The sequence below is a fragment of the Hoplias malabaricus genome, chromosome 4 (assembly GCF_029633855.1).
Source record: "Hoplias malabaricus isolate fHopMal1 chromosome 4, fHopMal1.hap1, whole genome shotgun sequence".
NCBI classification, from domain to species: Eukaryota; Metazoa; Chordata; class Actinopteri; order Characiformes; family Erythrinidae; genus Hoplias; species Hoplias malabaricus.
The window spans coordinates 657,516-679,504 of record NC_089803.1 but is presented as its reverse complement, the minus strand read 5'-3'; the positions used below and the strand labels follow the sequence as shown (position 1 = coordinate 679,504).

Below are 21,989 nucleotides of genomic sequence, written 5' to 3'. Positions count from 1 at the left end.
TGGGTAACAGGTGAAGCAGTCGGAGTAAAGAAACCCAGACCTCTCTCTCCCTAGCCAGTTCTTCCAGAGGGACACTGAGGCGTTCCCAGGCTAATTGAGACATATATTCTTAATTCTTTTAAGAAGTATCCTAGTCATCAGAGGTCATCTGGCGTAGCTGAAGCAAGTGGTGGAATCACTTATACCAGTGGTATGTGTGCTACAGTTTGAGAACCACTGATATAAGTGATTCCACACATGGGGAAGTCAGACCATTTGGAATTGTTGCATTTTTTTATACATGTATACCAGTGGCGGATGCTGGTCTTTCAAGGAGGGGAAGCTCAATTTCGGCCTACATCATAAAATGTGTCTGTTTATTTATACGTAAATTCTACCCTCCTTTCTTTTTAAGAAAATGATCTGTGACCCTGTCGTACCAACAAGGCGTCTTTTCCAGGGACTTGACTAGTGTCCTCTCAATGGCCAGCAGAGTTAGGCTGCTTAAACGGCCTTGGCCCATGTGAAGTGTGTCCGCCTGTGCTCCCACGGATCTTTACACCAAAGGATCGCTGATTCGCTCATTTCACTGTCAATCAAAAAGGAATTCAGCCTCAGACAGATCATCCAATCATCATGCAGAAGCTAAGCGTCCGGGCCAGCTGAGGCCAGCCCACTGCCCCATAGGCCCCCAGAGATGCTGAGTGTCCAATGGGCGGGACAAAGCCCAGCATTTATCCAATGACTCGTCTCGTTTCGCTGCTTCGCTATTGAACTCTGTGGACACTCAGAGTCCACGCTGTTTAAAACACTGTGAAGCTGCAGGAATGATTGAGAGAAAAGCTGCATATTTACCAGTGATAAGAAGCTGATTCTAAACAAAAGTTGAGCGCGTTGTAGTGCATATTTATTCAATGGCATGTACACACAATAGTATATATTTGATCACTTATTTTTTTACATTTTAGGGGAAGCTGAGCTTCCCTTGCAGTCTTAGAGCAATTGCCACTGATGTATACACATGTATATATTGGAACATAAATTGTGACGGACTAGTGTAAATTTCAAACGAGGAAGTAACTGCAGGCAGTTTCTTGTTTCTGTGTTAGTGATAAGTTTTATTGACTAAAAGTGAAAGTGAAGTGTAATAATCAAGTTTTTGAGAGTCACTGAGCAGTGAGCCTGGGTTTGCAGCTGCTGACTTTAGCTGGATTAACTCACTTTATCACGTTAGACATTGATATGGCTGTAATAACACGGTCCAGTGTGTATTTTGAGTGATATATGAGTTTTATCATGTAGTCAACTTTATCTTATTTGATTACACACATTCCTCCAGCTCAGAATTCTTGTACACATCACACTTACACTTTTATGTGATATGTGAGAAAGGACCAGCTCAAGGTCTGAGACCTGAAGTCTGAGGTTATTTGGTAAAACGTGGCTGGAAGATAATGAAAGCATTGTTAATGATGCAACAAATAATGTCTATACAACAACCTAAAAAATCATGTGCTCTGGAAATAATGAAGGGGTGTGATATATTTGGGAGGACTGGGAGAAGCCAGGTGTAAGTCAAGAGATTGTCAAAACCTATGAGGATGTGAAGAACAGGAACATACTGAATGGGAATAAAAAAGAATAAAATGGCCTTGAGTATAGATAAGAACCTTTTCTAAGAAGCACACAAACTTTATTTTAAACCTAATTGTGTCTAGTAAACAAAGTCTGAAGAGTTAACCGGAAGCAGAAGTCCTTATATGTACATGGGGAATAAGGTACCCTTTTATTGTAATGGAATCCAACTCAGCCTATGGACTGTGTGAAGAAGGTGGTGTAATATCCTTATCACCACTGAATACTGATTAAAAATGAGAGCTTCACAAATGTGTATGTATTCCTAGACCTACCCAGGTTAATGTGTCTATACCTTGCCCTGTTTCATAAATGCTTTTGGTATCACTTTTTAGACTTACCAGGGTTGATGTGATTATACTTTAACCTGTTTAAATAAAGTATGAAACCTGTTCTCTTTTGAATCTGAAACCTGTGTCTGCAATTTTTTTTAGTTATTGATTTTCTATAGTAATTGTGATTTTTAATAAGGCATATTCAAAGCTAACTCAGGCTTTAAAGGAGAAAGCCTTTGTGGCCCGACATTTTGGTGGCCCGTACCACGGGGAGCTGAGATGGATCCACATCGCTGGCGCAGATCAACACCATGATCAGCAGCAAGTCAGTAGGGGACACCGCTGCATTCTTCTGTGAGTGAGAGCCTAACGTACAGCCGTCATACATAAAAAGAGAGCTAAGCAGAACCTATTTAAAATTCTGCATTGGTGTAACTCAGGCTTTGTATTTCACAGAGGTTTGTAGTTGGGTCCTGGAACCGTGTAAATTATTGACCAAGTTTCAGAAAAAGAAATGTGTAATAAAAAGACATAAAAAGGAGTAATAGTTAAGAAAAATGAATCACTCAGAGTGATACCTGGCTGTATGAAAAGTAAAAAGACTGCAGCACAAAGACTACAGTAGAAGACTGTAGCTTGAGAGAAAAAATGCCAAAATGTGCACCATGTATGTTTTGTTTGTTTGTTTGTCTTGCCTAAGGTTTTGTTGTGTTTTGCGTTTATTGTTGTTTGTCTGTTTGGGAAAACCTTGCCTAAGGTTTTGTTGCGAACATGGAATAGAAATGGTGATTGGTAAATAGAGGCCTTCTGTGATTTGATTTGGATAAAACTGTTGTTTTTAATGGGAATTAAATTTTAATGATGTTTATTAAAATGCTAAAACTTAAAATGAGATGTTTAAAATAAAGAGGATATATCCGTTTGGGAGATGAGTACAATCATATGAAACTCGTTTAATTCCATCTACATGTAAGAAAGTGCCTACGCTGTCTTTTGAAGCTTTTAAAAGATTGATTCTTGGAAATAGAGAATACAGATTAAATGATTGAGTTGGTTAACATCAAGCCTTAATATCAGATAGAATATAAGCAATTAACTGTAATAATATCTACAGTAAACGTGTTATAATGTAAAAGTAAAAAGACTTGTTGATCAATACAGAGGGTCAACAATTCAACAATAAAGAGAGTCCGTACATTAATAAGGAATATAAAATATATTTACAAGGGTGTATAATGGGAGTAGATCTCCGACAAAAAAAAAATAATGGAAAGTGATTTAATAATAGAGACAAAGGGAATACGTACACAGTTTTGGTTAGAAAGATTTTATTGAAATAGAGAAGAAGAATTAGTTAATATTAGTAAATCAGCAGAATTAATTAATAATTCATTTAATTTAATAATTTAAGGGATGCTGAAATTATTTTTCCCCATTTGAGAATAAAAGATAGAATAAAAAGAATTTGGAGAAAAATATTTATTGGGACCTGTACTGAACTTATTATTAAATAGTCAAGAGTCAGTAAAAGCAGAGCTTGGCATGGAACCGCTTCCATGGGGGAGTTCAAACCTGATAACATGAAACAGAATTACAGTACTGTACTGTTGAAAATTAATGTAAATTTACTGCATTTTTTTACAGTGCACTCACTGTTACTCCTCACACAGCTCTGAAATGTCAGTCCTTAAACTCTGACAGCAGGCTCCAAAAATCCCTTTCCAAAGCTGACACTCTCTGTAGAAGTCTGTAACAATTCTGACAGCACATGTGTTGAACAAAATGATGAGGCATTTCACAAGTTTCTTCTACTGTAGCCTGTTGAAACTGTCCTGGTTGTCGGAACAGTCCCGGTTCCTAGGGCAATCACACTACTTTAAAAAGCAGAAAATATCCAGTTTTGGCTTCGTAGTGCTGCTGACTTGTCTACATTTAAAAGCTCAGATACTCTCACAGAAAAACAAGTAGGATTCAGAAAAAAGTAAAGAAATAAATGATAGCAGAGCTAAGCAGCGAAGTGTCTGAACAGCAAGGAAGCAGGAAGAAATGGACCCATTACAAAAACAAACTAAGCTGTTCTGCATTAATTATCTGACGTGTGTTATGTTTCTGATGTTGAGTCATTGGTTCATTTTTTCAAACACTTAACATATTACAGAATTAATGTGCTGCTGTTTTTATTTGGAAACAAACGTATTTATTTAATTAATAAATCATGATATAGGTTTATTTGGAACACACACAGGCCTACATAGTGGAACAGTACCAATTCAACCCAGACTTCTGAAAAGTTTCGTAAAATATCTGTATCTTATTCTAAAATGTACATGAACTAGTTCCTATGTTTTTAAATGAGAGGTTAATCTGGCATTTTCCAAACAGATATCCGTGGTAAATCAGGTCGATATCTATTAAATAAACCTGAAAAACAGATTCTGGTGGGGCTTAATGCATACTCACACTACATGTGACACTTATAAGTCAAAGACATAGTAACAGCTGTGTAAGGACTTCTTTAACCAATCACCACCAGTCCCTCCATTGATCAGTTCTGCAGATTGACCCTAACTTTAACTCAGTGTTTCATCATCTGTTCAGTTGAGTTCTCATTTACTCTGTCAGCCACACCTCAGATCACTCTTAGTTCTCTGTGTAATGAACATTGTAGACCCCATTCACCTGTAAAACAACATAAACTTCTCGGAGGACACAACAATAGTGGGCCTCATTTCAGATGGTGATGAGGGAGTCTGCAGGAATGAGGGGGAACGTCTAGGTCCTGGCTCTTCACACCTCTAGGACAAAGGAGATCATTGTGGACCATCAGAAGAACAAAGACAGACAGACCACCTCCCCCTCCACATCTTTGGAGAAGTTCCACATCAACAAACACCTAACCTGGTCTCCTAACTGCACTGACTCCCATTCCACCCCCTTCCTGACCACATCACCCCCCATACACTAGAACCTTGTACTGTGAATGTGTTCATTCTGTACATTTGCAGTCAGTGAACACTCACTCTGCACATACCTCTATACTCTGTCTGTTCTGTAGTGTCTTCTGCACAGTAAGTGTTCACCGTCACTTTAAAGCAGTGATATTTATTAGTCATGACTGTTATTACTGTGTACTCTGCTTCTAGCACTGTCTGATGGACATACAGACTGCTCCTGACATATATATTAAACATATGGCCTTGGGTGCAGCATTAAGAGATGTTCACTGTTCTGAGTTTATACATATGTTCTGTGTCTGTGCTCCAAATGGGGAAATGTTGAGGATGAGCTGCCAGAAGGATAAGAGATAATAACCAAACTCCATATTCCTATATTTGGAAAGATAAAAAATCATATATATTGGAGTGCTGGCCCAGAGCGTGGAAGAGAGAACAGCGCGCTGAATCAGACAACTCTCTCACGGGATCCTTAAGAACCCGTAAGACACAGTTTCTGTAAATAAAGATGTATTTCCACCTTTTCCATCACCTGTCTTCACTATACAGTAAATAAACAACAAAAAGATGGTGACGATGATGGGATATTGAGTTGTGTCCTTTCAGCTTCAGACGGCTCCTGCATTCGAACTCCCGCTTTAAGCAGGCAAATAAAGGTGAGATTTTTCACAAATTTGAGCACTGGTTGTTTGTTTGAGCTGTTTGTTGTTAGAGGGGCTGCACTGTCTTGGGTTCATAAGTATATACAGTATTGTGTAGATGATGTTGCGGGAGCTTCTTCGTTCTAAATTTGTATAAAACTAGAGGAACATAAAAATAGAAATAAAGGAAAAAGGGAACAATGAAGTAAAGGAAACAGATGTAACAGAGGAAAGAAAAAAGTTGAAGTATAAGTGTAGAACAGCTTAGTTAGTTACAATACAGTGTGTTAAGATGTATTTGGCCACTGTGTTATTGTGGGATTGGATTATATTCAAAATAGTGAGAAAATCTGGGGCCCAGTGGCATTTGGTTAAAATTTATATCAGGTTCAAAGTGAAGGAATATAAGGGAAATAGAAGAGAAATGAGGAATTAAAAGAGAAGAAATAGAAGACAAAAGGAATAAAAGGAAAAGAGAAAATAGTGAGTTAAATAAGGATAGGAATCCACTATTTGGTTAAAGCCCTATTTTAGAGGCGGGGTTTGACCGGCCGTAAATCCTGACAAATCACTAGGTGATTATTGGGTCAGTTCAAAGGAACTGGAGGTGTAAACTGAGATTTAATTTGGGGTGTCCACTCGAAACACTGTTGATGAACACTGTACTGATGCTGTCTCTCTTTGAATTATTACACCTCATAAGGAGCATAAAGAGTTATAAATGTGGTTTATGAATATGAATTATTATTTGGGCAGGGGGTTTCTGATCTAAGCTTTGCTGCAGACTTAATGTTGTGTTGCAAATATTTAGTGGTAATTATCATATGTAGAAGTGCTTGTTGAGGCTTATATAAGTTTGTATATTCATTAATTAGAAGGTAGTTAGACAATGCTTATTTAAATCTAAATTTATGGTGTACTTAGTAATTGTAGTACTTAGTAAAGGGGATTTAGTGGTGTTAATTTGTATTGCATATTAAGGTTTGATTTCTCTGAAGTTGGCAAATTCAATTGGGGTTTAATTTCTGTTGATTATGGTAATATAGTACCCTATAAACAGGAAAAAGGGGGAGGAATAATTTAAAAAGTGTAAGCTGGGAACATATTAAGCCATTATTATGACAAAAATGGGCACTAATGTTTCAAAAGGGGTTACTCCTGTTGAAATGTTTAAGAAAAATAATCCTTTAATAAAAGGCATTGCAAAAATATCTGCTAAAATTTATAAGCGATGGCCTGACATAGACCAACCATGGCTGGTAGAGGGGACACTAACCCAGATGCAATTAAAACAATGGAGGTACTTGTATCAACATACAAAGCATGACAGAAGAAAGGGCATCAAGGAGAAAAGCAAAATGAATAAAGACTAATAGAGCTTGGCATTCTGCAGTTATTTGAACAAGAGAGTCAGAAACTGATAAAGGCTGCAAATGAAAAGAGGGAGAAAAGTGCAGAAGCAATAAATCAGTGTACAAAGGTAATAGAAAAACAAATGGCAGAAGTTAGTGCCACTTTTTCACTTGTGGACTTGAAGTCTACCCTCAGCTTCCAATGATCAGTCAAGGAGGAAGCTATCACATCCGAGATGAGGATGACTACAAAATAGAAGCAGGACAAGCAGAGACGGTGCTAAAGCTGTATCTGAGTTCCAAAAGCAAGAAGTGAATATGATATCTGCAGACTAAAGGTCATCTGAGAATTTAATTTTTTTTTTGGTGGTATCACAATAAACACTTAAAAAGGGAAGTTTGCGTTCATGTTCTTTCTGTGTGTGTCCGTATATGTGTGTCTATGTATGTGCGTGTGTGTTTGTCTTCCTTACAGATCCACTGTTTTCCAGTCCCACCAATTCCCTATGCCGTGCTTTGGTTCTTCAAACATTCAGATATAGAGCTGTACTGGAACACAATCCCAGGAGAGAAATTCTTATATATCTTATATTGTGTACCTCACTTTGTTATCTCGTTCCTCTATGCTGATTTCTGCCTCTTGCTCTTGACTTTTTTGCTGATTGTAGAAATATTGTAAACATATACAGTGCCGGGTGTAGGGAATGGCTGCCGTGGGAGTGGCTGAAGTTGTTGTATCAATGTTTGTCTTCACTTGGATTGTCAACCAATTTGAGTATCTTGTTCTTTTCATTTCTTCTCATCATACATTTACTGTCAGTAAATCACCACATACACTGTCATGGCCCCTTACTCCTAGACAAGGTCATAACAATCATGATAACTGAACAAAGGAATCATAGCGGTGTAAATGTTATGAAAATGTAATTAAGCTGGTTAAAGTAAGTGATATTAGTAGAATCAAATCAAATCAAATTTATTTTTTATAGTGTCTTTTACAACTGATATCACAAAGCAGCTTCTCAGAATTCCAGTAAAGACAAAGTTTTAAGATGAAATATAAAAATGCAAAGAATGTAAAAATCCCCAGGTGAGCGAGGCCAAGGGTGACAGTCGCAAGGAAAAACTTCCTCAGCTGAGGAGGAAAACTTGGGAGGAACCAAGGCTCACAAGGGGGACCTACCCTCATCTCATCAATCAACTGGTAATAACAGTTAGGAGTCTGTGAAAACTTCAGTGTAGGGGGCAGGCAGCCCCGAACATTTTCTGGAAGATCATTCCAGAAATGGGGGGCTTTATAAGAAAAAGCTCTTCCCTCAGATGAGGACTTCTGAATTCTGAGAACTATTAAAAGTCCAGTACACTGTGATCTGAGTAATCGTAGAGGATCATAATAGAAAATAGTATCCTGAAGGTATTCAGGAGGGAGCCCATGTAGAGCTTTATATGTTAATAACAGAATTTTGTAATTGATGCGGAATTTAACAGGCAGCCAATGAAGTGATGATAGAACTGGACTGATATGTTCAAATTCTCTAGTTTTAGTGAGGACCCTGGCTGTAGCATTTTGAACTAGTTGAAGTTTACTTAAATTTCTGCTGGTGCTTCCTGACAGTAGTGTGTTACAGTAGTCAAGCCTTGAAGTAATAAAGGCATGTACTAATGTGTCTGTGTTCTGCAGGGATAAGGCATTTCTAATCTTGGAAATGTTGTGAAGATGTAGAAAAGCTGTCCTAGTGATTACATGTGTTGATCACATGATAAATCTGGGTCAATTATGAAGCCAAGGTTTTTTGCTGCTGAACCAGGTTTAACTGAATCTGAAAGTCAGCAAGATTTAAAATTAAATCTGATCATTTATTTCTTGCCACATTTGGACCCAAAAGCAGGACATCTGTTTTGTTACTGTTCAGAAGGAGGAAGTTATGCAACATCCAGCCTTTCACGTCTTTTACACAGTCCTCTATTTTCTTTAATCTGTGTTTGTCATCGGGTTTGGCTGATATATACAATTGCATGTCATCTGCGTAACAGTGAAAGTGAATGTCATGTTTTTTTTAACTGTGCCTAGTGGTATCATACATAATGTAAATAATAATGGTCCTAAAATAGTCTTGTGGAGTTCCAAATCTTATACGTTGCCTTGATCAGAGGCAAGAAGAAGATCAGGTAACACTTTATAATACAGCCAGTGTCCTAATGTGTACTTACCCAGAACTTACAGTGTACCTTCAGGCATTTTATGGAGTATTTTCCTGCGATTTAAAGTGTATTTACCCAGTACTTAGTGTACCTTCCCATAATGCCATTATATGTGTCAGTACCTCTAAGACACTTACCAGCCCGCGTTTTAACGTGTACTTCCCTGACATATACAGTGCATCTCCTCGTTTTTTTATGGTGTACATTCCAGCATTTTAAGGGAATACTTATAGTGTACCTTCACATAACTCACAGATTGCTTATATGAATTGGTTTCCTTTTACTTAAAGTATAAAAACAGAGAACTGTAGGGAACTACATAATCCAGCCCGCTCCCCATTGTTTCACTGTAGTTACAGTGTAAGAAGCTGAGAACTGTGGGGAACTACATAATCCAGCCCGCTCCCTGTTGTTTCACTGTAGTTACACTGTAAGAACGAGTGAACTGTGAGGAGCTACATAATCATGTTCATAATTACAGTCTAGAGGGGTGGCTTAGTTCAGTGATGAATATTCATCTGATCTAAATCTAATCTGAGGTGTTGCTGCTATCATCTGAATATGATTTAATATTGATTAGGTTGTTGATACGAGCTGATTGAATTTTTCTACCCTTACATTTAATTTGGGGCAAAGGCATAGTTTCAACTAAGTGACGCCTCAAGGCAGTTTGCAGACGGTGGGTTTAGCTTGTCTGTCTGAGGCCTGGTCCCAGCTCTGGATTTTCAGCAGATGTTTACACTGATGTAGCATCAAGCTACTTGTTGAGAAACTATTTAAATTAATTGCTTGTTGAAAGCAAATCTAAAGTGTTCAGACTAAAGTAAATTATCTTACAGATTAGGGTTACTAAAACACTTATGTTAACTTTGCAACATTATTCAATGTATAACCCAGCAAACACACAACTTCCACACAACGTTGTATTTTAGGAGTGGTTATGTTGGTGGCCACGTTACTTAACAGGCACTCTCTTACTATGTTGTTAATATGTTGCACTAAGGTTGGTGGCAATAAAACCCTGCATCTACTTTCTATCAACCTATTGATAAAGGTTGCAGTTATGAACTATGTGGGTTGGTGCCAACATAACCAATGAAGTACGTTATGACAACTGCGCGAATCAGATTCTACTGGTCCCGCTGCAACCTTGTGTCCACCTTTCTGCAACCTGCTCCTAGAGGGCACGAGAGAAATTCAATTTTTTGTCAGTTGGCGAAGAACCGTTGCTGCGTAGAAGTCTCACAGGATTTCAGGTGAGTGATTTATAAATTATGACTATAAAATATAAATTTTAGAACATTTTCGAATGTATATTTTGTATACTATATACGTACTACCATAGTCCCCATTTACAGACAATTCTGGGTAGATAGGTCAGTATTCTTGCTTAGTTTATCAGCATTATTTGTACAATTGATGTTAGCTAGTTAGCTAATGTTACTGAACAGAACGTATAACTAATAAGTTATACTAATATACTAATATTTAAAACTATAATTTTAAAGAGCATTCGAGTCCCACACCTCTTCCAATACTCGCCTGCCTTTTTCGTTGGTCCTGAAGTTATTTTGACGTTTTAAACGAGTATTAGTGTGGCAAAAGGGTGTTGTGAGTCGACTCTTCTGATTCTAAAACTCCTATGACTACAATAGACAAAATACTTTTGTCTTTTTGCCATCGTACTGTATAGCTACAACTGAGGGAAATGTTGATAGAGGTGTGTGTCTGAACAAAAGAGAGTTTGAGTGACTGCGAGTGCCATGAATGGGTTAATTGGCAAATGCTAACGCATCTCACTGTAAGTTCAGTCAGACGCATTTCACATAAATGTCTTGGTATGTCTACCTTTTAACTGCCCAAACAATAAATTGTAGGCAATTTCACTTGCTGTTGTGTTATGTGGATACTATGAGGTAGCTGGACTTAATGTGTGCATTTCTTTTTTCCGTTTTCCTGTCGTCCACATGTTGAAATACATTTATCATCTCGTAATTAATAATTGCGTATAGGTCTAACCTACCATTTAGAAGTTTAGAATAATAATACAAAAGTTTTTAATCCATATTCTCAATAATGTAAAACCCATTTACTTTAGTTTATGTTTAAAACGTTTCTATTCTACACTTAAATACTACTAATGTGCAAATTTACAGGTCTCGGGTAATTAGGACACTATCAAGGATGCTCTAAACAAAAATGAATTATTCAGAATAATGAACTCATGCATTAACTCATTATACATCAATGTATATTTATTTATCAATTTATTGTTCAAAGAATTTTTAAAATATGTAATCAAATATGTAAAAATACTGTAAATGAATAGTTTGTAATATTTATTTTCCCAATGCGATATTTATTAATGTACAGTGACATGCCAAATGTCATGGAGTAGCGTTATGTAAATTGATTTTCAAGTGTTACCTCAGAGGATGACTTGGCAATGCCCGTACCTGTATACATTGTGAGGTGTTATCCTGTGAGTGAGGTTGAACATTGGCCAGCATGCTAATGTCAAGGCGACATATATTATCAGAGTTTGGAAAAGGCAAGAGAGCATGTGTCAGACAGATGGCATGTTCCACTTCCAAAGTTGAGTGGGCATTTAACATTCCTCTATCTACAGTATAACATGTGCAAGGAATACATAATCGAAGACTTTACCAAGACAAGCGATCACAGGTCAGTGCAATGTTCTTTAGCTTCAGCAGGATATGGGAGCACAAGGTCCACCAGTCCATGTCTTCATGGGGTCTGGGTCACATACACACTGTACAATCAGTCCAAAACAACCGATTCATTGGACCAAGCCACATGTTGCCAGTCTTCTAGCGTCCTTTTAGCAACCTTCTGAGCCCATGTAATGTGGTGTTTGGTTTCATGGTTTGAACAGAGGCACTCTGGTAGGTCTTCTTGTGGGTGGACACTGTGCTATAAACTGTGGGTGGTAATGCCTTCTATGATGTATTCCCTGTACAATGGATTGAGTAATATTAAATGGCCACAAAACTTTGAAAATGTTATGTCCCATCTGTCTGGCACCCACTATCACGTCGTTCAAACAGTCTTTTAAGGTAACATCACTTAATAATCAATTCACAAACTGCTATTCTATGACATTTGGCATGTCAGAGTAAATTATATTTTAAATTATTTAATGACCCAGTCACTCCTACACTCTTATTTTACAGCAATATAATAATGGATTTGTGATAACAGTTGATGAGTTTCTGACTTTAAATTGGACCTCTTAATATTTAAGGATGGTTAAAAGAGGATGGAGCAGGAAAGACTACCTCAAAAGATGGAGATCAGCCAGGAGAATTCTTGGAGGATTAGGGGTCTCAGAAAACAAAACAGAAAAAAATATGATAACAATTTCTTCTCTCATATCTGAGGCAAGCAGCCAGGAGCCTATTGTAGGGACAATTTGCAGTCCTTACTTGTCTGAGGAATACAGCCAGGAAGACAATGAGACTGACTGCAATTATTCCTTATATGAGGCAAACAGCGAAGATGCCACTGTTGAGATTGGCTGCAGTGTTGCATGTAACACATGTACATATAATGCAACAACTCCCTCTCAGTCAAGTCTGAGGAAAAAGGAGCTGAAACAAGATATACAGAAACAGCTTGCATGCTGGGTGAATGATAACAGTGTTTCACATAGGGCTGTTGATGATCTTTTGAAAATCCTTAGCTCTGTTGGTTTAACAGTACCTTTAACCACCCGCACACTTCTGAAGACAGCTAGATCTGTAGAAACAACAATTAAATCTGGAATGCAGTATGTACATTTTCAATTAAGACACCAACTGTCAAGACTAATGGAACGCTATTCACAGGACAAAATAGCATCATTAGAGTATTTGGAGCTTTCCCTAAATATTGATGGGCTGCCACTATTTAAGAGCTCAGCAACTTGCTTGTGGCCAGTGCTATGCGCAGTGCATTTAGATCCATTATTCGTCTTCCCTCTCACTCTAACCTCAGGAAACCATAGACCAACAGACTTGTCCTTTCTTGAAGATGCCATTTCTGATCTAAAAGATGTACTACAAAATGGTTTTGACATAGGAGGAAAGAATATCAAAATCAAAATAAAATGTGTTGTCTGTGATGCACCTGCACGTGCAATGGTTAAAAACACCAAGCAATACTCTGCTTACTATGGGTGTGATAGATGTCACCAGAGAGGCACCTGGCAGAATACTGTGACATACCAACAAATAGATCACTTATTTCTCAGAACAGATAGGACATTCCGTACACAGAGCCAAGCTGAACACCATCATGGTGGTACACCATTTTGTGAACTACCAATTGACATGGTAAAAGCTTTTCCAATTGATTATATGCACCAGACTTGTCTTGGTGTCATGAAAAAATTACTACTCATCTGGACAAGAGGAGAAAGAGGACGAAGCAGGGAGACAATGATGTCTGCAGGACAGGTTGAAATTGTTAGTACTAGGCTCATAGATCTCCAGAAAAACATTCCCACATGTTTTGCCCGAAGACCCAGGAGTCTGAAACACCTAGACAGATGGAAGGCAACTGAACTTAGACAGTTTATGCTATATACAGGTAAAGTTGTTTTGCCTGGTGTACTTAGACAAGACCTATATGAGCATTTTCTTTGTTTCAGTGTTGCACTGTGCATTTTGTTAAGTCCTGACCACGTGAAACAATATGGGATGTATGCACAAAGTCTTTTGGAGTACTTTGTAGCTGAAGGCAGGGACCTATATGGATCTCAGTTTTTAATATACAATGTGCATTCTTTGCTACATATAGCAACTGATGGAATCATTCATGATTCTCTGGATAACTGTTCTGGATTTCCTTTTGAGAACTACATGCAGACACTGAAGAAAATGGTTAGATCCCCTAAAAACCCACTAGTGCAGATTGCAAAAAGAATTTGGGAGAGTGAGACAGGAATGGCATTACAAACCAAAAAAAGAGGAGAAACATTCACTTGTCACACACCAGATAATGCTTTTCTGTCAGTGGATGGACAGTGTTGTGAAATTGTTGATGACACAAAGAATGGATATTTGTGCCGCATTTATAGCCAACCAATGCCAATGTTTGTGGAGCCATGTGATTCAACATTCATTGGAGCATATACATTTCACTGTGGAGACATGACCATAAGGATGGTGCCAAAAAATAAAATCATGAAAAGGGCAATCAAAATTCACCGAGGAAATCATATTTTGTACCTTACCCTTCTTCATAAGGAGTGAATGAATGAACTGCATTCAGTAACTAGCCGTCCCAGCAATAACAAGAACTATGTATATATGTAAATGAACAAACAAGGAATAAATAATGAATTCAATAATTGTAAAATGGAATTGTGAAATTTCGTGGCCAAGAAAAAAGTCAGGTACCTCATATTTACATTTGCTTGTCATTCAGCATCAATAATACAGCACAGGTCTTCGACTCCAAATCCTGAATCAGTTTACTGCTCCTGAATTCTAAAATGACTAGACTAAACACTGGTAGGCAGCGCAAAACATAAATAATTATTTAAAATTCAGGACTAGAAACTGGATTCAAGGTTAAGTTGATGACGTGCAATAGAATATCAGATAACCAACTTATATATGTTTTTTTATATGTTAACAGTATGTATTCAGTTCTTGAATTTGTACAAGAGCGAAGTGTGGCTGTTGTCCCGGATTCCTGGGTGGAGAGAACATCTGAAGTAAGATTTTTATTTTAATGTAATGCATGTAATTCCTATACCATTATTATGTGATTGGTACACAGTTTTTTGTAGTTTTTATAACAAAACCTATGACAATTGACCTATCCATACTGGTTTGTACACAGGTATGAACTTTACAGTATGCTGACAAAACCTCATTTCAGTTAAAATACTGTTAGAGTTTAGAGCTTACAGTTTAAAACACTAAGGTAGTTAACAATTTATACACTGAATTAGGAAAACCTACCTTGTGTCTATACTCATCATCCAGTTTATCAGCTCCACTGAAAACACCAGAACACTTTGTAGTTCTACATTTAGACTGCAGTCATCTGTTTCTCTGCGTACTTTCTTATCCTGATTTCACCCTGTTTTTCATTGGTCAGAACCACTACAGGATGCACAGAGCAGGCATGAATTGGGTGGTGGATCATTCTCAGCGCTGCAGTGACACTGACGTGTTGGTGATGTGTTAGTGTGTGTTGTGCTGGCACAAGAGGTCAGACACAGCTGCTGAATTTTTAAAGCCCTCAGGGTCACTGCTGTACTCAGAATAGTCCATCAACCAAAAATTTCCAGCCAACAGTGTCCTGTGTGCTGCATCCTGTGTCCACTGATGGACTAGAGGAAAACCTATACAAACTCTGCAGCACCAGATCAGCTACTGTCTTTGACTTTACATCTACATGGTGGACTAACAAGTTAGGAGTGTCTATTAGAGTGGACAGTGAGTGTGCATAGGTTTTAAAAGCTCTGATGTGTGAAGCACTGATGTGTCGGATCCACTCACACCACCACAATGTCAGTGTCACTGCAGCACTGAGAATGATCCAACACCCAAATCATACCCTCTGTGGGGGTTCTGTATGGGTCCTGTCCATTGAATAACAGGGGGAACTACAAAGTGCTCCTGTATGGTCAGTGGAGCTAATAAAAGAACAGTGAATGTAGATTTAAGGTAGGTAGTCCCTGATCCTAGGATCATTCAATATATAACACTAATATGAAATTAACAATACTCCTTACATTTTTAGACATGTGTATTGCAATTTACTATTTTGTTAAATTGGATTTTTGTCACCAGTCTGTAAAGCTTGTCCAGTGTTTCAAGAGTAGTATTGAAAGTATGTAACATGATCTTACTTGCTAGTAAACTTGAAATGCTAGTAAATTTTATGGCTTCCTGTTCTGGCTTTAGAGTAGCCCTTACATGCACATTTTGATGTTTTCCTTAAACACACTCACTTGAATGACGTAGAAAATCGCTGCTTAATTAAATCTAGAAAGCAGCAAATATGAGAGTTTGCAAAACAAAGGTTGAGGCCCATCAAAGTAATTCAACTTCACTTATATGTTTAGGTACACTTTTGCTACTGGCCACCTAAAAATAAACAAAAATTGATTCAACGTGGATCTTTGCCCGACAAAGCGTTGTGGAAAAAACTTGAAGTCAGAGTTTTTAAATCATCAGGTGTGTATCAATTTCTGAAGGCTCATTGTAATCATTATTGTTAATTGTTTAGAAGCAAATATTTTAACTCTTGGGCACCAATTCTTTGCAAAGTTGATTATAAAACAGCTCATCAGCTAATGAGGAAGGCAGAGAACACTTCTTGTTTAGAGGAGTCAGATGGGAGTGGGAAGAAGCTAAGGGAAAAGAGGCCACCATCTCGCTATTTGTGTTATACCTCTGCCAGTGAGGATGGTAAATATTTAATATGATGCATGTATTTTAAAGGGCAATGTGTCTTAATATATTAAGAATTTGGTGTTCAATATATCAGTAAATATTACTTAACTGTGTGCTGCAGATGATAGTTTCCAACCTACCAAGGGTCCTAAAGTTCAAGCTAGATCTCCACCTAGATTGTCTGACTTTCTTGCACAAACAAGATGTGCTCTCTACCAAGGTAAGGCATTATTTATTTGATCAATATTAAAACTGTTGTATGTCTGAATGCATTCATGTATATGTAATGTTTATATTGCCTGTGTTAGATATGGAAAGAGGGTTGGATATGGCAAGAGAACCAGCAAGTTTGCCGAATTGTGAGTTATTTTCTTTTTATAACAAACAGCCACATGCACATATACATACAAACAATAATAGAAGGGAAAATCTGGCATGTTTAAATAAATGAAATAATGTAGACATTATTATGTTACTTATAGGGTCCGAGATTCCTGTGGTTGTGGGTAGAGAACTGGAAATGGCCCAAAGTGAGTTACAGAGAATACATTTTGTTTTATTTTCTGTGATGCAGGTTTGGTATTGGTTTTCATGTATGGAAAATGTACATTGTTATTTATTTATTTATTTTATTATTATTATTGTTTCGTGTACCCTTTCTAGTTTACTTGACTAGTTTTAAGGCTTTATTGTGACTTTTATATTTGTCAGTGAAGAATCTTAATATAATATTGGAAGCCAAAATGCTGATTTGATTGAAGCATTACATCTTACTACTTCTTACATGCTTTATGATTGTACAATAGTACAACAAAGTTTGACCACTGCATTTAACTCATTCATGGCAGTGAACACACTCTCATACTAGGGATTAGGGGCAGTAAACACACATACATACACACACACAGAGCAGCATTAGTTAGAATAATTAAGAGTGGGCATTGATTGGAATGATTTAGAACATGCATGAATGACAAGAAATGCAGGCTGCTGATATCTGAAAAACAAAAAAATTGTTTGTTTGTACTTTTAAACATTATAGCAAATACTGTGGAAATGTCTCTGTTGCATTTCAACAGTTGCTGAATTGTGACTATGAGAAGCATTAGCCCTCAGACAGTGATGTTTGTTTATATGGAAAACAACCAGTAAAATAATAATTTACTACACAGCCTTTGCCTGTTGGAATTTTAACAGAATATTAAGAATATAAATGTTTTCTGCAATTATTTTAGGACCACCCATTCAACCAGAGCGCCCTCCTCAAAGAGACAGTAAGTTTCTTTGTAAGTGTTCATTAATGTTATTGATAATGTTTGGAAATTATATTGACAAAATTCTGTTTCATAGATTTTCAAATGCATGTCCTCATGAAACTTGACCAGCTACTGCAGAAGCAGGAGGAACAAAGCCTTCTCCTTAAACAGCTGATTAATGCTAGAAGTGAGGTACCAATGGATATGGAGTTTGTCACTGTGGATGATATGGAGGGTTTTAATAAGATTGAAATTAAGCTGAAAGATGAAGAAAGAAAAATGGTGACAAGCTCAATTAATCCAATGATATAAAATAAATTCATAATTACAAATCCAATTTAAATGCAGCATAGACAACTACACAGTTAAAATTGATGGTTTTATAAGGATTCTTTATTAAGGGAAATGGTGTGAACCCTGAACACTCGAAGAACCTTTTGCATGATTAAATGGTTCTTTGCATCATGAAGGAGTTCTTCAGACTGATGGAGAATGTGCTATAGATGGTTCTTTTCAGAAAAGTAATCTTCTATTGTTATGATGTTAAGCTTGTAACAATAGAACCATTTTTGGTGCCATACAGAACTCTTCTCTTGAAGGCACTATACAGAAACCGTCTATAGCACATTTTCAATCAATCTGAAGAAACCCTTCATGATGCAAAGAACCATTTAATTGTTAATCTGTAAAAGGTTTTTTTTTGACTTATCAATGTAAATATAAAACCATTTTCATTACTAAATAACCATTTCAAACTTACCTCTAACACACGCTGTCAATCCTCTCATACACACCATCAAACTCTGACACACCATCAAACCCTTTTATACACACCATTGAACTTCTCACACACACCATCAAACGCTCTCACACTCACCATTAAACTTTCTCTCACACACACCATCAAACCCTCTCATACGCACCATCAATCCATTGTTTATAAGTTGAAATATTTCCAATAAATAGGAAAATTAAAACTGTAAACTATACAATTCTCTTCATAGGTCAGGTACCTTGCCACCTTAGGGGGGCATTCCCTTGGAGATTCAGTAAGACGTACAATGCGCACAATTGCATCCTCAAGAATATGGGCTTCATTTAGTCTGAAAGGAAGGAAAGGGAAAATCTCACTTCAGAATCTAACCATTTACAGAGTAATAATGAGTGAGTGTATTTCTCTGTACTTGCGAGCTTAGATGTTTATGGAAAAAAATCAATGTTGATTGGGTTTAAAAATGTATGCTTCATCTATGCAGAAGCAGTGATGAGAAGCCAACCAGGATCAAACGCAGCAGACATTGAGGCTCACATATCTGAAACTCTGAAGCATGCACCAGGGATTGCACGACGAAAAGGGAATGTAAGTAAAAATCTAGTGAAACATGCAGTGTGTAAGATTTAGGGGAGTAATTAGCAGAAATGCAATATAAAACCATATGCTTATTAGAGTATAATCACCTGTAACTACAAATCTGTGTGCTAGAAGCATTATGAGAAGCATCATTAGGTATTAGAAGTAGGGATGCACCGATTTTTATTTTTTCAACATTTGTTTGACAGTAAAACATACTTTAAGGAGGCAAAAACACTGCACAGCTTGCATGAGGTCATTGTACCAGTCAGATGTCAGTCACTTCTACTGTTAACCTTTCATACTTCCAGTCCCATATACTCAAATCCTCACCTAGGATCGTTTCTGGAATTGGTTGGGCAAGAAGCTCATAGTTGGTTTACTTTCACATACAAAAACTCCATCTGAACCTTGGATTGATTTCGTAATTTCATACATCACTTTTCTGTAGGTTTGCAAATTGACAGGAAGCTTCATGCTGATTTCCATTATTTTTTGTTGGATATAAACACTCAGGGGCTTTTGGGATGCATGGCATTTCACAGTGCATGACCACGTGCAAACAAGGAGCCGCTCTCCAAAGCAATAAAAAATGAGATAAAAGTTTTTTAGATGGTTATGTTCAAGAGTCACAGAACATGAATTCAGTGATCATTTTCATAGATGATGATGTTTGGCCATGCAGGTGCTGCAGCTCGAGACATGCGTTTTCTGCCTTGCTCTCAGTACATGCACCAAACTTATATCTTATATCTGTGCAGTAGAAAAAAAAACGAAAGAATGAGCCCCACTAAAAACTTGGATAGGTGCAGAGAAGATGGGGATGCACCAGAAGGGAGGGATTTTCCAATTCACTGCTACATGTCACTAAATCTTACACAGTGCTCCTTATATGGCAATTGTAGCACAATTATAGGGATACAAGCAATGTTCATCACTTTTGAATTGTCTCATTTCCTCCCCTCCACAGCCTTTGGCGAACTCAGACCCAGTGGAATCTGAATCACCATCTTATAATTTCTTTACTTCTACATGAACATTTTCCAACCTCACTGTTCCTTAGAATTCATCAGACTGTTTTTGTTGTGTGAATAAATGAACTTTGTTCTGACTGACTCCTGTTTATTGTGCTCTGTGTTTAAAATTTGTTCTTAACTTCAATGTGAGTGGATGGAGCTTAACTGTTGTAAAGAGTGTATGTTTGTGTTTGTGTGTAATGTGTATAAACGTGCATACTCTTTTTGTAAAATTATTTTTGATTAAACTGCATTCTGAATTTTATTGTGATTGTCTGATATTTATTATGTTTGTGTAATGCTTGTAGTTATGTTTTGCATCATTGCAATTTTGGAAACAAAACTATGACAAGTACATTATCATGTAATTATGCTGAAATATGAAAACAAAATGGATGACATAATTTAATCTATGATATCTCGTTTTTTAAGTATCTCTGTTCTGGCCACAGTAATGTCCGTATTTTGTAACAGACTAAAAATGATTGATGATGTGGATCAGGAAAAATGCACTGACAATGTTACTATGAGAAATATAGAACAGTATTTGCATAATGTGATGTAACTTTATGTCTACTTTGTGACTATAAATGAGTAATTACATTTTAGGTTGTCAGAATGTTGCAGAATACAGGAAAGGGGCCTTCTGGAATGATGCAAATCTGTTGCTGAATGGTAGTGTAATGTTGCACAAAAACGTTGTGACAACCCTATAAAGTGTTTCATTTTGACTTTCTGACAATATTTACACAACGTTCCAAATGACTAATATAGTGGTTTTTACCACGTTGTGAATACGTAGCTGTGTTTGCTGGGAAGTAAATACCTCCATCTACTGGCACAATGTTGCAACTTTAGTGAAAAGGCCAAGATGTTGTAGAATAACGTCTATACTGGTAAATAAAATAAAGTAAACATACAGATAAAGAACCCAAAATCAAGCAAACAAAATTAAAAAAAAACTCTGTAGACCTAAAACATGCCGTCTGTACATGAAAAAAACCTCTGCAGATGTAAAAACACTGAAAAGTTCCGGTAGAGATAAAAGAAACAGGTCTAAATACAACTACACGCACATACTTTTTGTCTGTACACGTTATATTTTTAGGTGTACAGGCGTTAGAATTAAGACGGTTTTGGTCCCAAATGCATGCCATACACATGTTCTTTTCCTGCCCATTGTATGGAATAACCACGTGACTGAAAACAGCCTATTGGAATGATCCTTTCGACTGAGGACTTTGTCTGTGGGGACTGTCCAATAGGAGAGCAGCTGTTATGATTTTCCAGCCAATCGTGTGAAAGGAGGCGGGTGTTGTGGAGCGTAGAGAGTGTGTGAGAGGGAGAAGCAGAGGAGAGCTGTGTGTCGGAGAGAAATAAACACCGTGTTTTACTGAAGGTAAATATGTGTTTAAAATATTTACACACCGTTTGTACCGTGTTTTACTGAAGATAAACTCGTTTAAGATGTTTACACCCCGTTTGTACCGTGTTTTACTGAAGATAAACGAGTTTAAGATATTTACACCTCGTTTATACCGTGTTTTACTGAAGATAAACTCGTTTAAGATGTTTACACCCCGTTTATACCGTGTTTTACTGAAGATAAACGCGTTTAAGATGTTTACACCCCGTTTGTACCGTGTTTTACGGAAGATAAACGCGTTTAAGATTTCCCGTTCCCGCCTTTACACCCCGTTTCCCAACAAACAAAGTTACGTTGTGGCAACGTTTTTTGTGTCCACAACGTTGTCTTATTGGTTGTGACAATGTTGAAATGAAATTCCTCAGAAGGTTGTGACAACCTCCCAGAAAGTTGTCAGTCAACATTGTCACAAGCTTCTGAGGAATTTCATTTCAACGTTGTCACAACATAATTGTGTTCGCTGTAAAGCTAGTGTGAAGTATAAAGA

The 21,989-nt window shown here is 37.2% G+C and overlaps 2 protein-coding genes across 4 annotated transcripts in view; both read left to right on the top strand.

Annotated features, from left to right (window-relative positions):
* LOC136694206 (zinc finger protein 850-like) overlaps positions 1–21,989 on the top strand; it is a 241,995-nt gene that overhangs the window by 212,447 nt on the left and 7,559 nt on the right. The gene's annotated exons all lie outside the window — the stretch shown is intronic.
* On the top strand, positions 9,987–20,462 carry LOC136694244 (uncharacterized). 3 transcript variants are annotated; one of them, XM_066667647.1, is made up of 12 exons: positions 9,987–10,294; positions 14,682–14,760; positions 16,123–16,234; positions 16,328–16,468; positions 16,575–16,673; positions 16,762–16,812; positions 16,936–16,983; positions 17,689–17,727; positions 17,804–17,901; positions 18,714–18,873; positions 18,966–19,069; positions 20,031–20,462. In XM_066667647.1, exons 1-12 carry the CDS (start codon positions 10,134–10,136, stop codon positions 20,094–20,096), a joined length of 1,158 nt encoding a protein of 385 aa, XP_066523744.1. In that variant the 5' UTR covers positions 9,987–10,133; the 3' UTR covers positions 20,097–20,462. The 3 variants fall into 3 exon arrangements, with proteins under 3 accessions (XP_066523744.1, XP_066523743.1, XP_066523745.1); XM_066667646.1 differs by having other exon boundaries at positions 17,804–17,991; XM_066667648.1 differs by lacking the exons at positions 17,804–17,901; positions 18,714–18,873.

What these genes read in the sequence shown, in the direction of transcription:
- LOC136694244 (XM_066667646.1), top strand. Translation starts at nt 10,134, where the DNA reads ATGAAGTACGTTATGACAACTGCGCGAATCAGATTCTACTGGTCCCGC. An exon ending in AGAACTGGAAATGGCCCAAA is followed by an intron (nt 16,984 to 17,688) that starts GTGAGTTACAGA and finishes CAATTATTTTAG; the next exon opens with GACCACCCATTCAACCAGAG. An exon ending in CATTTACAGAGTAATAATGA is followed by an intron (nt 18,874 to 18,965) that starts GTGAGTGTATTT and finishes TCATCTATGCAG; the next exon opens with AAGCAGTGATGAGAAGCCAA.